Raw genomic sequence first — 19,693 nt, 5'->3', positions numbered from 1 at the left:
TATCTTGGAGAGCAAAAATGGGTATATTTGAAGGAATAGTGGATCCAACAATGCTATATGTTTGCAAGGCATAGGCCATAGGTAGGGTTGTACCGAGGAGGGTGAATGTGTTGGAAATGACTGTTTGAGGACAGCATGTGGTGTGAGGTGGTTTGATTAAGTAAGTAATGAAAGGGTAAGAGAGATTTGTGGAAATGAAAAGAGTGTGGTTGTTGAGAGAGCAGAAGAGGGTGTGTCGAAATGGTTTTTGACATATAGAGGAAAGATTGACAAAGAGGATATATGTGTCAGAGGTGGAGGGAACAAGGAGAAGTGGGAGACCAAATTGGAGGTGGAAAGATGGAGTGAAAAAGATTTTGAGTGATTGGGTCTTGAACATGCAGGAGGGTGAAAGGCGTGCAAGGAATAGAGTGAATTGGAATGATGTGGTATACCGGGGTCGACGTGCTGTCAATGGATTGAACCAGGGCATGTGAAACATCTGGGGTAAACCATGGAAAGTTCTGTGGGGCCTGGGTGTGGAAAGGGAGCTGTGGTTTCGGTGCATTATACATGACAGCCAGAGGCTGAGTGTGAGCGAATGTGGCTTTTGTTGTCTTTTCCTAGCGCTACCTCATGCACATGTGGGGGGAGCGGGTTGTTATTTCATGTGTGGCGGGATGGCGATGGGAATGAATAAAGGTAGACAGCATGAATTATGTACATGTGTATATATGTATATGTCTGTGTGTGTATATATATGTATATGTTGAAATGTATAGGTATGTATATGTGCATGTGTGGACGTGTATGTATATACATGTGTATGTGTGTGGGTTGGGCCATTCTTTCGTCTGTTTCTTTGCACTGTCTCGCAAACGCGGTAGACAGCGACGAAGTATAATAAATAAGTATATAAATATTTTATATTTTTTATTATACTTAATTGCCTTCTACCGTGTTAGCGAGGTAGCACAAGGAAACAGACGAAACATGCCTACTCGTGCAGATACACATACCTATATATTTCAACATATACCTATATATACATACACAGACATATACATATATACACATGTACATATTCATACTTGTTGCCTTCATCTATTCCTGTCGCCACTGTGCCACACATGAAATAGCACCCCTCCCCCATGCGCGTGCACAAGTATTGCTAGGAAAAGACAAAAAAGGCCAAATTCATTCACACTAAGTATCTAGCTGTCATGCGTAATGCACCGAAACTACAACTCCCTTTCCACATCTAGGCCCCTACAAAACTTTCCATGGTTTACCCAAGATGCTTCACATACCATGGTTAAATCCATTGACAGCATGTCAGTCCTGGTATACCACATCATTTCAATTCACTCTATTCCTTGCACACCTTTCACCATCTTGTATGTTCTTGCCTCAATTGCTCAAAATCTTTTTCGATACATCCCTCCACCTCCAATTTGGTCTCCCGCTTCTCCTCGCTCCCTCTACCTCTGACACATATATCCTCTTTGTCAATCTTTCCTCACTCATTCTCTCCATGTGACCAAACCATTTCAAAACACCCTCTTCTGCTCTCTCAACCACACTCTTTTTATTACTACACATCTCTCTTACCCTTTCATTACTTACTCGAACCACCTCACACCACATATTGTCTTTAAACATCTCATTTGCAACACATCCACCCTTCTCATCACAACCCTATCTATAACCCACGCCTTGCAGCCATATAACATTGTTGGAACCACTATTCCTTCAAACATACCCATTTTTGCTCTCTGACATAATGTTCTCACCTTCCACACACTCTTCAACGCTTCCAGAATCTTTGCCCCCTCCCCCACCCTTTGACTCACTTCTGCTTCCATGGTTCCATACGCTGCTAAAGCCACTCAGATATCTAACACACTTCACCTCCTCCAATTGACTTGTCCCTCAATCCTACTGAACCTAATAAGCTTGCTTTTATTCACATTTGCTCTGCTTTCTTCTTTCACACACTTTACCAAACTCAGTTACCAGCTCCTGCAGTTTCTTACCCAAATCAGCCATCAGCGCTGTATCATCAGCGAATAGCAACAGACTGACTTCCCAAGCCCTCTCTTCCCCAACAGACTGCCTACTTGCCCCTCTCTCCAACACTCTTGCATTCACCTCCCTAACCACTCCATCCATAAACAAATTAAACAACCACGGAGACATCAAGCACCCCTGCCGCAAACCGACATTCACTGGGAACCAATCAGTTTCCTCTCTTCCTACTTGTACACATGCCTTACATCCTCGATAAAATTCACTGCTTCTAGCAACTTACCTCCCACACCATATACTCTAATACCTTCTTCAAAGTATCTCTATCAACCCTGTCTTATGCCTTCAATAGATCCATAAATGCTACATACAAAACCATCTGTTTTTCTAAGTATTTCTCACATATATTTTTCAAAGCAAACACCTGATCCACACATCCTCTACCACTTCTGAAACCACACTGCTTTTCCCCAATCTGATGCTTTGTACATGCCTTCACCCTCTCAATCAATATTCTCCCATATAATTTCCTAGGAATACTCCTATATATAGGTACACCACTGAATTTCCAGTAACTGATGGATCAGCACTTCTTTAGTCCAGACAGAATTAATTGAGGGAACTTGAAATTTCCGCGGCCACCAGACTAGTGTACTGGGCGGCCATAGATGGTGTTCTTTGTAGGGTGCGCTTATTTACATTCTTTACACAGCACATGTCGGTGGTGATACCGTAGCTCTGTGAGATTCTTTGCTTATCATGTTTAAATTTGACCCTAGCTATGGCTTCTAAGACATATGAGAGTGTCAGTCCTGGTGTCAAATGTAAACATAAGTCCATGTTGGTCCAAGATAAAGTAGAACTCTTGAAAAAAGTGGACCAAATGTGGGAGATGAAAAATGTACAAAAAGAGATATATTTGTGCATACTCCCTTGCTTACTTCCTGCCCCATGAGCCCCCTTTATCTGTATAAGGGTTTTGCAGTGTTTGGGAAGCTGGCCGTATCCTCTGATCAGGACCACAGGTTGTAGAGTGTTATGAGGTGTGTTTGTCTATGTGGAGGGAGTGCATGGCAATTGAGTTATAAGTACTTGGTGTCCTCTTTATGTTAGTTGCATTTTGGGGAATGAAAGGTCTTGGGATATGTTGAATTGGTGTTTTTAATATTGTGATGATGGGTGATGTCCAAAGTGTAAGTGGGAAGGTGTGATTCATGTTTGTCTAGGGAGTGAGATTTGTGATGTGTGTATGTCTGATGGATTGGATGTTAAAGACTTAGTTTGGAAGTCAGTTGTTTAATGCTTGATGGGGTATTTTGGTTTGTATGTGTGTTTTCTGATAGTGATTCTGATAGTGATGATGATCCAGAGCAGAACTCGCAAGATGCAGGTGATGAGGGCAGCCAAGGAGGGGATGATGATAATGAAGATGATGATGATGATGATGGTAATTCCAGCTATGTCTCGCAACTTAGCATGAGTCTTTTTGAGGAAGAAAATGAGGGATAACTCAGACTCATCTGATGCTGTGTATTTTGAACTTAATGGTGAAGGAAATGCTTCTGGGTCTCCAAATGCATCTCTTATTGCTTAGCTTCAAGAAAATGACAATGAGGAGGATGATGCTGAAGATGAGGATTATGAACCTTCAGAGTGAATTTGCCAGCAGTTGATTTGGGGGTTCCATGTAACAGCACTTCCATTCCTCTGTAACCTATGAGCCATTTCCTGCATTGAAAGCAGAATGGTGCTTGCAGTATCTTCCCCAAATGCCTCAGCCACTGGCTGTTATTGCACATCCCAAAGTTGAAATCCTAACAGCAGTGCTCAAAACAAAGGCTAAAGAGCTCAGCATGGTACTTTAGCTTCACATATGGGAAGCAGTTTCCTTATGATCACACTAGGATGAAAACTAGAAATCAAAAGTTGTGTGAAGCTATCCAGGAGAAGCTTTGAAAGAGTACAAAAGAAATGGACATTTGTGAAGAAGAAACAAGTACTTGAAGTTTAGGAAATTCATAATTATCTCTCTCACAGAAAGATGCTTGCAGGCATTTAAGTGTAATGTGAGTGAAACAATAGCTTAATTCTAAAATATTTGGACTTACTAGCCAGTCTACATTGTATACTGAACTCCATAAAGTCTGTCCTCCCCACTTTGAGAATGTTATTCATTATAATACTTAGAACAGGATTTGATGTGCACATTGTAAATCTGTTGTTGCATCTTCATTGGGATTATCATCTCTAAAGGTTTAATTTCATGTTAAATGCAAGCACATATTCCCTGCGTGTTGCAGAAGGCGACTAAAAGGGAAGGGAGTGGGGGCTGAAAATCCTCCCCTTCCATTTTTAGTCTTCCAAAAGAAGGAACAGAGAAGGGGGGCCAAGTGAGGATATTCCCTAAAAGGCTCAGTCCTCTGTTCTTAACGTTACTTCGCTAACACGGGAAGTGGTGAATAGTATGAAAAAAAATGTGTATTCTTTCATACATGATCAACATTTCCTGTGTTAGCGAGGTGATGTTAGGAACAGACGAATAAAGGCCATGTTAGCTTGCATCTATTTTCTAGCTCTCATGTGCAATGCACTGAAACCACAGCTCTCTATCCATGACCTGGCCCAGCAGACCTTTCCATAGTTTATTCCAGAGGCTTCGTGTGCCCTGGTTCAGTACTCTGACATCATGTCTACCCCTGTGTACCACATCATTCCCAATCTATACTGTGCACACCCTTCACCCCATGCATGTTTAGGCCCTGATCGCTCAAAATCTCTCTCACTCCATCCTTCCAACTCCAATTTGGTCTCCTCCTTATCCTTGTTCCCTTCACTTCTGGCATATATATCTCCTTTGTTAACCTGTCCTCACTCAGTCTCTTCATATGTCAAAACTATTTCGGCAAACAGACAGGTTTTTCATTTGTTCTTAAATTTGTATATGGTACTCTTGTCTCTTCATTTTCCTTTTCATAATCCACTCTACATTTCAGTTAAGGCCCTGCCATGATGCAGACTTTTGTTTGTGACTAGAGCCTCCAATGTGAAGAAGAATATCCTCTTCAGATCTCTCAACCACTTCTTTTTATTGCTACAGCTCTCTTTTACCTTTTAATTACTTACTCGATTTAACCACCTGACTCCATATCCTGTTCTCAGATGTTTCATTTCCAACACATGCACCCCCTTCCTCTGCACATCCTTATCTTGCATCCATATTATATTGTTGGGAGTACTATTCCTTCAAACATTCCTATTTTTGCCCTACTAGTTAGCAATATCTTTTTCCTCACATTCTTCAGTGCTCCCAGAACCTTCACCCCTTCACCCACCCTACAACTCACTTCTGCTTCTATGGGTCCATTTGTTGCCATGTTCACTAGTCTAAGACACTTCAGTTCAATTTCTCTCCATTCAAACTCTCACCCCAACTAATCTGTCCCTCAACCCAGCAAATCCTAATAATTGTATGTACTGTATATTTTTTTATATTTTTTCATACTTGTTGCCATTTCCCATGTTAGTGGGATAGCATCAGGGACAGATAAAGAATGGCCTCATTCACCCAAATACATTCTGTATCTCACGTTTAATTCATTAAAACTACAGCCTCTCATCCACAACCAGGCCCCAGAACTTTCTATGGTGTACCCTAGCACATCATTCCCTGTATGCCTTATTGCTCCAGTTCATTCTGTCTCATACAAGCATACACTTTCTTGCATGTTCAGGCTCTGACTACTCAACCCTTTTCACTGTATCCTACCTTGTCCAGTTCAGTTACCCCCCTTTTCCTTGTCCCCTCCACTTCTGACCCATATATGCAATATATATTTCTGAGCCTTCAAGTAGGATGCATAATCTTCACTTGGCTTTTTCTCCCATTTCAGATAAAGAATGGCCTCATTCACCCAAATACATTCTGTATCTCACGTTTAATTCATTAAAACTACAGCCTCTCATCCACAACCAGGCCCCAGAACTTTCTATGGTGTACCCTAGCACATCATTCCCTGTATGCCTTATTGCTCCAGTTCATTCTGTCTCATACAAGCATACACTTTCTTGCATGTTCAGGCTCTGACTACTCAACCCTTTTCACCGTATCCTACCTTGTCCAGTTCAGTTACCCCCCTTTTCCTTGTCCCCTCCACTTCTGACCCATATATGAAATATATATTTCTGAGCCTTCAAGTAGGATGTGTAATCTTCACTTGGCTTTTTCTCCCATTCCAGATAAAGAATGGCCTCATTCACCCAAATACATTCTGTATCTCACGTTTAATTCATTAAAACTACAGCCTCTCATCCACAACCAGGCCCCAGTACTTTCTATGGTGTACCCTAGCACATCATTCCCTGTATGCCTTATTGCTCCAGTTCATTCTGTCTCATACAAGCATACACTTTCTTGCATGTTCAGGCTCTGACTACTCAACCCTTTTCACTGTATCCTACCTTGTCCAGTTCAGTTACCCCCCTTTTCCTTGTCCCCTCCACTTCTGACCCATATATGCAATATATATTTCTGAGCCTTCAAGTAGGATGCGTAATCTTCACTTGGCTTTTTCTCCCATTCCAGCTTTTGGAAATTAGAATACAAGAAGGGTAACCAGCTCCCTGCTCCAGCTCCACATAATTGCTTCTTTCGACATGCAGGAAATATGTGGGAAGAAGTCTTTCTCCCTTATCCTCTCATCTTGCTTGACGAATAAGACTTTTCTCAGCAGCCACCTGCATTACATAATCATATTCTTTTGCTTCATCTGGGACTTATTTCAGCCATGTCTATTTTTCAAGTTTCATGTTTCAGTTTTTTATTGCATGCATATATTTAATTTGTTCAGGCAGTATATCAAATAGTTCTAGCTCCCAGGTTGGGCTGTCATGTGTTTTCTTCACATATATTTTTGTTATGTTCTGGGTATTCTTGAAGACTTAATGAATCTGTATCTCCTTTTTAAGAGGCTTTTAGGTTTAATACATAAAAAGAGTGTGGTTGAGAGAGCTGAAGAGAGTGTGCTGAAATGGTTTGGACATAGTGAGAGAATATGTGAAGACAGGATTGACAGAGTGAGTCATGGAGAGTGGTTTAGTGAAGAGAGAAGAGTTGGTGATAGCCTTGCTGGAGATGAACTGCGGCAAATTGACAGGTGTGGGTGGTATTGCTATTGAATTTATTAAGAAAGAGGGTGACTGCATTGTTGATTGGTTGGTAAGGATATTCAGTGTTTGTATGGATCATGTTGCAGTGCCTGGGGATTGTTGCAGTGCTTGGGGATTGTATGTATAGTGCCATTTTATAAAAGTAAAGGGAATAAAGGTGAGTGTTCAACTACAGAGGTATAAGTTTGTTGAGTACACCTGGTAAATTGATGGGAGGATATTGTTTGAGAGGGTGAAGGAATGTGGTGAGCATCATATTGGGGAGGAGCAATAAGATTTCCGAAGTAGTAGAGGATGTGAGGGTCATATGTTTGTTTTGAAGAATGTGTGTGAAATATACTTTGAAAAATAGATGGATTTGTTTGTGGCAATTATGGATCTGGAGAGGGCATACGAGAGAGTTGATAGAGATGCTTAGTGGAAGGCTTTAAGAATATATGGTGTGGGAGGTGAGCTGCTAGAAACAGTGAGAAGTTTTAATAAGGAGGTAAGGCATGTGTATGAGTAGGAAGAAAGGAAAGTGAATGGGTCCCAGTGAAGGTTGGTCTGTAGCAGGGGTGTGTGATGTCACCGTGGTTTTTTAATTTGTTTATGGATTTGGTGGTAAGGGAGGTAAATGCTAGCATTTTGGAGAGAGGGGCAATTATACAGTCTGTTGGGGATGATAAGGCATGGGAAGTGAGTGAGTTGTTTGCTGATAATACAGCATTGGTGGCTGATTTGAGTGAGAAACTACGGAAGTTTATGACTGAATTTGGAAGAGTGGGTAAAAGGAGAAAGTTGAGAGTTATTGTGAATAAAAGGAAGGTTGATTATTTGGTTCAACTGGGTTGAGGGTCAAGTTAGTTGGGATGTAAGTTTGAATGGAACAAAATTGGAGGAATTGAAATGTTCTTAGATATCTGGGAGTGGACATGGCAGTGAATGGAACCATGGAAGCAGAAGTGACTCATGAGGTGGGGAAGGGGCAAAGGTTCTGGGAGTGAGTAAGAATGTGTGGAAAGAGAGAATGTTGTCTCGGAGGGCAGAAATGGGCATGTATAATGGAATAGTAGTTCCAACAATATCATATGGTTGCAAAGTATGGGCTATAGATTGTGTTGTGCTGAGGAGGGTGGAAGAGTTGGAAATGAAATATCTAAGGACAGTATGTGGCGTGGGATGGTTTTATCCTGTAAGTTATAAAAGGATAAGAGTGATGCTTGATAATGAATAGAATGTGGTTGAGAGAGTGGAAGGTGTGTTGAAATGGCTTGGACATATATAGAAAATGAGTGAATGTATATGTCAGAAGTGGAGGGAAGAAGGTGAATTGGGTGACCAAATTGTAGATGGAAGGATGGAGTGAAAAAGGTTTTGAGCAATCAGGGCCTGATTGTGCAGGAGAGTGATAGGCTTGCACAGAACAGAGTGAATTAGGTTGGTGTGGTATACTGGGGTCAACATGCCGTCAATGAACTGAACCAGGGCATGTAAGGCCTCGACATGGATAGGGAGCTATGGTTTAGTTACGTTAAACGTGATAGCTAGAGAATGAGTGTGAGTAGATGTGGCCTTTCTGCATCTGTTTCCTGGTGCTTTCTAGTTGACACAGGGGCAGTGATTGGGTGTGGGGGAGAGGAGAATGTATATGTAATTTTTTTCTTCATTTCCTTCATGCATTAGTGCTATTTCCTGTGGGGTAGGTTGGTGTTGAGAATGGATGAAGACAAGCAAATATGAATATGTACATGTATATATATACAAACCTCCAACAGCCAGGATCAAAATTGGGACCATTATTCAACAGGCGGGAGAGCTGTATAAATATGTATATGTTTGTGAATATATATGGGGATGGAGTGAGTATTTTGAAAGTTTGTTGAATGTGTTTAATGATAGAGTGGCAGATATAGGGTTTTTTGGTTGGGGTGGTGTGTGAAGTGAGAGGGTCAGGGAGAATGGTTTGGTAAACAGAGAAGAGGTAGTGAAAGCTTTGTGGAAGATGAAAGCTGGCAAGGTGGTGAGTTTGGATGGTATTGCAGTGGAATTTATTGAAAAAGGGGCTGTCTGTGTTCTTGATTGGTTGGTAAGGATACTTACTGTATGTATGGATCATGGTGAAGTGCCTGAGGATTGGCGGAATGCATGCATAGTGCCATTGTACAAAGGCAAAGGGGATAAAGGTGAGTGTTCAAATTACAGAGGTATAAGTTTGTTGAGTATTCCTGGGAAATTGTAAAGGAGGGTATTGATTGAGAGGGTAAAGGCACGTACAGAGCATCAGATTGGGGAAGAGCAGTGTGATTTCAGAAGTGGAAGAGGATGTGTGGATCAGGTGTTTGCTTTGAAGAATGTATGTGAGAAATTCTTTGAAAAACAGATGGATTTGTATGCAGCATTTATGGATGTGGAGGAGGCATATGATAGGGTTGATAGAGATGCTTTGTGAAAGGTTTTAAGAGTATATGGTGTGGGAGGTAAGTTGCTAGAAGCAGTGAAAGGTTTTTACCAAGTATGCAAGACGTGTACAAGTAGGAAGAGAGGAAACTGAGTTGTTCCCAGTGAATGTCGGATTGTGGCAGGAGTGCGTGATATCACCATGGTTGTTTCATTTGTTTGTGGATGGGGTGGTTAGGGAGGTGAATGCAAGAGTTTTGGAGAGAGGAGCAAGTATGCAGTCTGTTGTGGATGAGAGGGCTTGTGAAGTGAGTCATTTGTTGTTTGCTGATGATACAGCGCTGGTGGCTGATTCAGGTGAAAACTAGCAGAAGTTGGTGACTGAGTTTGGTAAAGTGTGGGAGAGAAGAAAGTAGAGAGTAAATGTGAATAAGAGCAAGGTAAGGTTGAGGGACAAGTCAACTGGGAGGTAAGTTTGAATGGAGAAAAACTGGAGGAAGTGAAGTGTTTTAGATATCTGGGAGTGGATTTGGCAGCAGATGGAACCATGGAAGTAGAAGTGAGTCACCGGTTGAGGGAGGGGGCGAAAGTTCTAGGAGCATTGAAAAATGTGTGTAAGGCGAGAACCTTATCTCGGAAAGCAAAAATGGGTATGTTTGAAGGAACAGTGGTTCCAACAATGTTATATGGTTGTTAGGCATGGGCTATAGATAGGGTTGTCCAGAGGAGGGTGGATGTGCTGGAAGTGAGATGTTTGAGGACAACATGTGGTGTAAGGTGGTTTGATCAAGTAAGTAATGAAAGGGTAATAGAGATGTGTGGTAATAAGAAGAGTGTGATTGAGAGAGCAGAAGAGTGTGTATTGAAATGGTTTGGTCACATGGAAAGAATGAGTGAGAAAAGATTGACAAAATGGGTATATGTGTCAGATGTGGAGGGAATGAGAAGTAGGAGACCAAATTAGAGGTGGAAGGATGGAGTGAAAAAGATCTTGAGCGATTGGGGCCTGGACATACAGGAGGGTGAAAGGTGTGCAAGGAATAGAGTGAAATGGAACAATTGTGGTATACCTGGGTCGTCGAGGGCATGTGAAGCGTCTGGGGTAAACCATGGAAAGTTTTGTGGGGCCTAGATGTGCATTACACATGACAGCTAGAGATTATTCTCAGCTTTCTTTCCTGGTGCTACCTTGCTAAAATAGAAAACTGTGTATGAATGCATATCCCTCAGTCTTTCATGTTAGTTCATATGTTCCATTCATTAGATTTTTCTCCTGAGGTAACTCTGAATTCTCTCAAATTTGCTTATTTCTGCTTGTTTCACTGGTGACGATACAATGCTGCAGTATTAAGTTTATTTATTTTGTACTTTAAGCATTTTCATGAATAAATTTCCATCTCTTGATGTGAAAGTTCTCAAAATCACACCTCCCATCGCTTGACTTGATAGTGGTGTCTTCTGAGTACACTGTGTGAAATCTGATTTCACATTTATGGTGACACTCGAATCTCTTACATTTTTTTCACATTTTGCCACTTTCCTTGTTTGGCCCTTCTATCTTACCACAAATGCATTCTTCCTTATTCTGTAAGTTATTTGCTCAAATTTATCATTTTCAAATTCCCTCGGATTCACTTCTACCCATTTATAAATTACTTGTAAGTCTTTTTGCATCTCCTTTTGATCAGTTTTTGTTCCAGATATTTTGCTGACTATGGTGTCTTCAGCAAAGCTTCCTACTATGCTTTCCTTTTCTTTTCTGTTGATATATATCATTATTGTAAAGAATATTGGGGTTGATGTCTTTCTCTTTGATACTCCTGATTGGACATCTTCCTCCTTCGACATGGTTTCGTTTGATACCAATTTGAACTTCTGTCACCTAGAAATTCTTCTATTCATTATCCTGTCTTACTGTTAATATTTTATTTAGCTACATTCTCCAGCAAAATTTTGTAGTTTACCTTGTCGTATGCTAATGCAAAGTCAAGAATGTGTCCATTCTTTTTCATTTCATTGAACTTTCATATATATTATTTTGATATGCTGATGAATGGCTTTGCATACTTTTTCTTGCCATAGATCCATGTTCTCTTTCATTTATGTAGCTGTTCTTAATTAAGTGGTTTAATATTTGTCCTTTTATCACTCTTTCAAAGACTAATTCCATGTGAAGTCAAGCTGATTAGTCTGTGATGTTTAGTTATCAGCTCAGATTTTCCTTTTTGTTTCTGTGATACATATGGTAATTTGTAATGTTTGCAATTTTGTTTTCAGTCAGAGTCTGCCTTTCTGGTATTATATAGGAGAAAAACAGCACTATTCAGTACTTCTGGTTTTAGAGTTACATCATGTTTTATAAAAAGGGTTATATCTGTAACAAAAATGACCATGATTTTGATAATTTTGTATGCACTCTCTTGAAATGGGATATACATTTAGAGATTTTGAGATTGCTTTTATTTCCTTTACTATTGACTAGGAATATCATATGACTCTATACTCTATGAATATTTAATTGATTTCAAAATGTTATTACAGAAAGTGGTTGGAACTCACATGGGTGTGATGATAGGTGTTGGTTCATTTGTTGGTTTTTTCACCTTTGTCACACCTCTTCTCATCCATTGGATCACAAAGAAATATGTAACCAGCTTGGAATATGACCAAGAGAAAGATTTGTACTCCGCAACTACCCTATCATTCTTTCTTCGGGAGAAAAAGGTAATGTATGAATCAACTTGCTCTCAGATAAATTTTTCCATAATTGTGTAAACCATGGTCATTGGAAATAGCACCCTGTGTCTCTGACACCTGTTGCCTTCTGGAACTCCTTCAAGTGGGTGGCCTTGGCAATAGTCTCCATAACTAGTCAACTCCAGTGCTACTTCTTATCCTTTAATGCCTCACTCTAAACAGGCCACTGTCAGCAGGCAAGTTTAGCACAGTGTTTAGAGGAGTTTCTACCTAATGTTCCTTACTGACTACTAGTACCTAAGGTTCCTGCCTAATGTTCCTGCCTACTACTTCTGCATAATGTTTCTTCCCAGTGCTCCTACCTAATTGTTCCTACTTTCCACTTCTATCTGTTGCATTTAACATTTTGCCTAAAGGCAGGGATAGAGTAACCACAGGAAAATCTAGAGTTGCAAATAACATACAAATATGCAACACATTTTCTTTCATCCATTCCTTTGGCACAGAACATCCTTCTCTTTATTTTTTAAACAGCATCTTAAGTGGTTTATTATATATTTCTTTACCTTCCATAACCTTTTCATGTAGAAGGATCCCCTTAGAACAAGTTTTTACCATGTCTCAGAAAGGAATTTATGCTTTGGGAAAGGGAGAAAGAATGCTACTCATGTATCTGCTGTGTGTCATAACTGAGAAAGGAGGAAGGTCCTGGAAATCCTTCCTGCCTTTCATATCTCTTGAAGGAGCAAAAAGATCAGTTGAGGAATAACCTAAAAGGCTCAGTCATATGTTTCATAACTTTTCCCTGCTAAGGTGGGAAATTTGATTAGAAGTGAAAAACAAAACTAGAATTAATAGAAACATGAAAGGAAGCTTAACCTAACAGTAGTAATATCAACTTTTTGTGAGAGTGAACTCCAGAAATGTCTTCCCTATGAACTATCTCCTGAAAGTTATACATCTCATAAGACAGATATCATGGTCAGAACTACTTATCACATTGATTGCCTCCTCCATAGTCACAGGGATCAACATTTCAGGGAGTAAATGTCCAGAGTTCATCAGTCATATCACACATTTGTTTCAGTAAAACTAGCTAACCCCATCCACTTAGTTCCAGCTGAAGACAAGAAACCATTTGGCTTTCCAGTATGTGTTATTTGTCTAGACACAGTGTTTTGATATGGAGCCATACTCTTCCTTTGATTTTTATGTACCCAAATCATGATAGATGTACTTCTTTTTTTTTTCTTTTACCAAGGATGTAAAGTATGTGTATGAGTAGGAAGAGAGTAGAGTGATTAGTTCCTAGTGAAGATCAGTTTGCAGCAGGGGTGTGTGATATCCCCATGGTTGTTTAATTTGTTTATGGATGGGATGGCTCGAGAGGTAAATGCAAGAGCCTTGGAGAGAGGGGCAAGTATGCAGTCTGTTGGGGATTAGAGGGCCTGGGAAGTGAGTCATTTGTTCTTCGCCAGTGATACAGCTCTGATAGCTGATTCATGGGAGAAACTGCAGAAGTTGGTGACTGAGTTAGGAAAAGTGTGTAAAAGGAGAAAATTGAAAGTAAATGTGAATAAGAGCAAGGCTATTAGGGTCAGTAGGGTTGAGGGACAAGTTAATTGGGTGGGATGTGAGTTTAAATGGAGAAAATTGGAGGAAGTGAAGTGTTTTAGATATGTGGGAGTGGACTTAGCAGCAAATGGAACCATGGAAGCAGAAGTGAGTCACAGGGTGGGGGAGGAGGCGAAGGTTTTGGGAGCAATGAAGAATGTGTGGAAGGTGAGAATGTTACTTCAGAGAGCAAAAATGGGTATGTTTGAAGGAATAGTAGTTCCAACAGTATATGTTTACGAGTCATGGGCTTTGGGTAGGGTTGTACGGAGGAGGGCGGATGTGTTGGAAATGAAATGTTTGAGGACAATATGTGCTATGAGGTAGTTTGATCGAGTAAGTAATGAACGGGTAAGAGAAATGTGTGGAAATAAAAAGAGTGTGGTCAAGAGAGCACAAAAGGGTGTATTGAAATGGTTTGGATATATAGAGAGAATGAGTGAGGAAAGATTGACAGAGAGGATATATGTGTCAGAGGTGGAGGGAACAAGAAGTGGGAGACCAAATTGGAGGTGGAAGGATGAAGTGAAAAAGATTTTGAGTGATTGGGACCTAAACATACAGGAGGGTGAGAGGCTTGCAAGGAATAGAGTGAATTGGAACACTGTGGTATACTGAGGTCGACTGAATCAGGGCATGTGAAATGTCTTGGATAAACCATGGAAAGGTCTTTGGAGCCTGGATGTGAATAGGGAGCTGTGGTTTCCTTGCATTACCCATTACAGCTAGAGACTGAGTGTGAACAAATGTGGCCTTTTGTCTGTTTTCCTGGTGCTATCACACGGAAGGAGGGGGTAATGATGCTATTTCCTGTGAGGCGGGGTGGTGCCAGGAATCGATGAAGGCAAGCAAGTATGTATATATGTATATGTCTGTATGTGTATATATGTATATGTTGATATATATGTATATGTGCGTGTATGGACATTTATACATATATATGTGTGAGTGGATGGGTCATTCGTCTGTTTCCTTGCGCTACCTCGCTGTCGTGGGAAACAGTGATTAAGCATGATAGATATGTTTGAGGAAAGAAAGCTAGATGCTCTGGCTGTGAGTGAAATGGAGCTCAAGGGTAAAGAGGAAGAATGATTTGGAAAAGGAAGGAGTAGCACTACTCCTGAGGCAAGAGTTGTGGGAGTGTGTTATAGAGTGTAAGAAAGTAATTTCTAGATTGATGTTGGTAAAACTGAAAGTGGATAGAGAGGTGGGTGATTATTGGTGCTTATGCACCTGGCCATAAGAAGATCATGAGAGGCAAGTGTTTTGGAGCAGTTGAGTGGGTGTGTCAACAGCTTTCGTGCACAAGACCAGGTGATTTAAATGCGAAGGTGAGTAGTATGGCAGTTTAGGGCATAACTGATGTACATGGGGTATTCAGTGTTATGAAGGGAAATGGTGAAGAGCTTGTGGATTTGTATGCCTTAGAAGACTGCAGTGATGGCAAGTGCAAAAGATGCATGTGGCATGAGAAAGATGTGAGGTGGGCAGATTTGAAATGGTGAGATGAAGTAAAGTTGTTAGTGAAAGAGAAAAGAGAGGCATTTGGATGATACTTACAAGGAAGGAGTGCAAATGACTGTGAGTTATATAAGAGAAAGTGACAGGAGGTCAAGGGGAAGGTGCAGGGGTTGAAAAACAGGGGTGAGAGAGAACCATCAAACCTTCAGGAGAGTAAAAAGATATTTTGGAAGGAAGTAAATGACGTGCATAAGATGAGAACAAGTGTGAACATAGTTGAAGGGGGGAAAGGGGGAAAGTGATAACAGGTAGTGATGCAGTGAGAAAGAGATAGAGTGAGTATTTTGAAGGTTTTCTGAATGTGTTTGATGATAGAGAGGAAGAAGTATGGTGTTTTGGTCAGGGTGGGTGCAAAGTGAGAGTCAGGGAATGTGTTTGGTGATCAGAGAAGAGGTGGTTAAAGCCTTGGGGAAGATGAAATCTGGGAAGGCGCCAAGGTTGGATGGTATTGCAGATGAATGTATTAAGAAAGGGGGTGACTGCTGTTGTTTAGTTGGTCAGGATATTCAATATATGGATGGATCATGGTGAAATTCCTGAGGATTGGCAGAATGCATGTATAGTGCCACTGTACAAAGGCAAACACGGGCGAATATTCAAACTACAGAGGCATGATGTTTTTTAATATTCCTGGAAAATCGTATGGAAGGGTAATGATTGAGAGGGTGATAGCATGTACAGAGCATCAGATTGGGGAGGAGCTATGTGGTTTCAAAAGTGGTAGAGGATGTGCGGATCTGGTGTTTACTTTGAAGAATGTGTGTGAGATATACTTAAGAGAAACAGATGGATTTGTATGTGGTATTTATGGATCAGGAGAAGCCATATAACATGGTAATTAGAGATGCTTTGTGGAAGGTCTCAAGAGTATACAGTGTGGGAGGTAAGCTGCTTGAAGCAGCGAGAAGTTTTTGTCAAGGGTGTAAAGCACATGTGTGAGAACGAAGAGGGGGGAATGATTGGTTCCCTTTGAAGGTCTGTCTGCGGCAGGGGTGTGTGATGTCCCCATGGTTATTAGATTTGTTTATGGTTGGGGTGGTTAGGGTGATAAATGGAAGAGTTTTAGAGAGAGGGGCGAGTATGCAGTTTGTTGGGGATGAGAGGGCCTGGGAAGTGAGACAGTTGATGTTCGCCAGTGATGCAGCACTGGTGGCTGATTCAAGTGAGAAACTGCCTTAGTTGGTGACTGAATTTGGAAGTATGTGTGAAAGGAGAATGTTGATAGTGAATGTGAATTAAAGCAAGGTTATTAGGTTCAGTATGGTTGAAGGACAAGTTATTTAGGATGTAAGTGTAAAATTAAGAAAATTTGGAGGAATTGAAGTATTTTAGGTATTTGGAAGTTGACCTGGCAGTGAATGGAACCATGGAAGTGCAAGTTAGTCAGAGAGTGGGGGAGGAAGCCAAGGTTCTGAGAGCGATGATGAAGTGTGGAAAGGAAGAACGCTATCTCGGAGAGCAAAAATGGGTATGTCTGAAGGAATAGTAATTCCACCAATGTGGTTGCAAAGCATGGGCTATAGATAGGGTTGTACAGAGGAGGGTGGATTTGTTTGAACTTTAATGTTTGAGGACAATATGTGGTGTGAAGTGGTTTGATCAAGTAAGTAATGAAAGGGTGAGAGAGATGTGTGGTAATAAAATGAGTGTGGTTAAGAAAGTGGAAGAGGGTGTATTGAAATGATTTGGACATGTGGAGAGAATGAGTAAGGAAAGGTTGACTAAGAGGACATGTGTCAGAAGTGTAGGGAATGAGGAAAACAAGGATACCAGATTGGAGATGGAAGGATGGAGTGAAAAGGATTTTGAGCTATCAAAGCTTGAACATGCAGTAGGGTGAAATGGACTGAACCAGGGAATGTGAAACATCTTGCGTAAACCACGGAAAGGTTTGCGAGGCCTGCCACAGACAGACAGTCACTGGGAACTGATCACTCTCCTCGCTTCCAACTCATACACACGCCTTACATCCTAGGTAAAAACTTTTCACTACTCCTAGCAGCTTACCTCCCTCACCATGTATACTTAAGACCTTCCACAAAGCATCTCTATCATACCTATCATCCCTATCGTATGCTCTCCTGAGATCTATAGATGCCATGTACTAACCCCTCTGATTTTCTAAGTATTTCTCAGACACATTCTTCCAAAGAAATGCCTGATCCACACATCCTCTACCACTTCTGAAACCACACTGCTCTTCCCCAGTCTGATGCTCTGTACATGCCTTCACCCTCTCAATCAATACCCTCCCATATAATTTCCCTGGAATAATCAACAGACTTATGCTTCTGTACTTTGAACATTCACCTTTATCCTTTTTGCCTTTGTACAGTGGCACTATGCATGCATTCTGCTAATCCTCAGGCACATCACCATGGTTCATACATACATTGAATATCCTTACTAGCCAATCAGCAACACAGTCACCTCCTTTTTTAATAGATTCCACTGCAGTACCATCCAAACCCACCGCCTTGCCAGACTTCATCTTCCACAAAGCTTTCAGTCTCTTTTCTCTCTTAACCCTGACCAAACTCTCTTAACCCTGACCAAAACACCCTATATCTGCCACTCTATCATCAAACACATTCAACAAACATTCAAAGTATTCACTCCATCTCCTTCTCTTCATCACCACCTGTTATTTCTTCCTCACTTGCCACCTTCACCAATGTTCCCATTTGTTCTCTTGTCTTACGTATGTTCTTTACCTATCTCTGAAACATCTTTTTATTCTCCCTAAAATTTAATGATATTCTCTCCCAATTCTCATTTGCATTCTTTTTCAATCCTTGCACTTTCCTCTTGACCTGTTGCCAATTTCTTTTATACATCTCCCAGTCATTTGCACTCCTTTCTTGCAAGTATTGTACAAAGGCCTTTCTTTTCTCTTTCAATAACAGCTTTATTTCTTCATCCCACCACTCACAACCCTTTCTAATCTGTCTACCTCCCACCTTTCTCTTGCCACATGCATCCTTTGCACATGCCATCACTCTTCCCTAAATACATCCCATTTCTCACCCACTCCTCCTCATGTCACCTACTTTCACCTTTTGCCATTATACACTCAATCTCTCTTGGTACTTCTTCACACAAGTGTCCTTTCCATACTCACTCATTCTCACCTCTCTCTTCTTTCCAACACTCTCTCTTCTTTTTTGAAAACCTCCACAAATCTTCACCTTTGCCTCTACAAGATAGTGATCAGACATCCCTCTAGCTGCCCCTCTCAGCACATTAACATCCAGAAGTCTTTCTTTTACACGCCTATCAATAAACATGTAATCCAATAATGCCTTTTAACCATCTCTCCTACTGAAATATGTATACTTATGTATATCTCTCTTTTTAAACCAGGTATTCCCAATCACCAGTCTTTTTTCAGCACACAAATCTACAAGCTCTTCAGCATTTCCATTTACAACACTGAGTACCACATATTACACCATTTATACCCTCAACTGCCACATCACTCACCTTCACATTTAAATCACCCATCACTTATACCTGGTCTCGTACATCAAAGCTGCTTGCACTCACTCAGTTGCTCCCAAAACACTTGCCTCTCGTGATCTTTCTTCTCATGACCAGATGCATAGGCATCATTAATCACCGATCTCTCTCTGTCCACTTTCAGTTTTACCCACATCAATTCAGGATTTATTTACACTCTATCACACACTCCCACAACTCCTGCTTCAGGAGTAGTGCAACTCTTTCCTTAGCTCTTGTCCTCTTACCAATCCCTGACTTCTCCCAAGACTATTCCTAACATTCTTCCCCTTTACCCTCGAGCTTCATTTCACTCAGAGCAGAACGTCTAGGTTTCTTTCCTCAAACAAATTACCTATCTCTCCTCTCTTCTCTTATTGGTTACATTCACACACCTTCAGACACCCCAATCTGAGCCCTTGAGGAGGACGAGCACTCCCCACTTGACTCCTTCTTCTGTTTCCCCTTTTAGAAATGGAAATACAAGGATGGGAGGGTTTCCAGCCCCCCCACTCTTTCCCCCTTTAGTTGCCTTCTGCTACGCATGGGAATACGTGGAAAGTATTCTTTCTCCCCAGAACTTTTTTAAAGGGGAAGTAAATGTTTATAGTTGTGTTACTGGAGTGATAGTTTTCATACATGGTGCTCTGACAAGAAACGAGTGAAATTGGAAAAAAAAATGTAGCTTAGACATTGAAGCTTATTTTTTTTTTTCAAAGTGATAGAGATGGAAAGCAAAAAGGTGTTTTTCATAAATGTACTGGAAAAGTTGAGGTCCAGATAAATTTTTTGGTCTGTCAAGGCTTTATTA

At 40.8% G+C, this 19,693-nt stretch overlaps 1 protein-coding gene across 1 annotated transcript in view; it reads left to right on the top strand.

Moving 5' to 3' along the window:
• LOC139747903 (transmembrane protein 70 homolog, mitochondrial) overlaps positions 1-19,693 on the top strand; it is a 71,564-nt gene that overhangs the window by 45,169 nt on the left and 6,702 nt on the right. The window contains exon 5 of the mRNA XM_071660370.1: positions 12,094-12,276. Within this exon, the coding sequence (XP_071516471.1) occupies positions 12,094-12,276 (183 nt within the window). The remainder of the gene's footprint in view (positions 1-12,093; positions 12,277-19,693) is intronic.

Source organism: Panulirus ornatus, chromosome 71 (genome assembly GCF_036320965.1).
Source record: "Panulirus ornatus isolate Po-2019 chromosome 71, ASM3632096v1, whole genome shotgun sequence".
Classification (NCBI taxonomy): Eukaryota; Metazoa; Arthropoda; class Malacostraca; order Decapoda; family Palinuridae; genus Panulirus; species Panulirus ornatus.
This window is presented reverse-complemented; position numbering and strand designations above follow the sequence as displayed.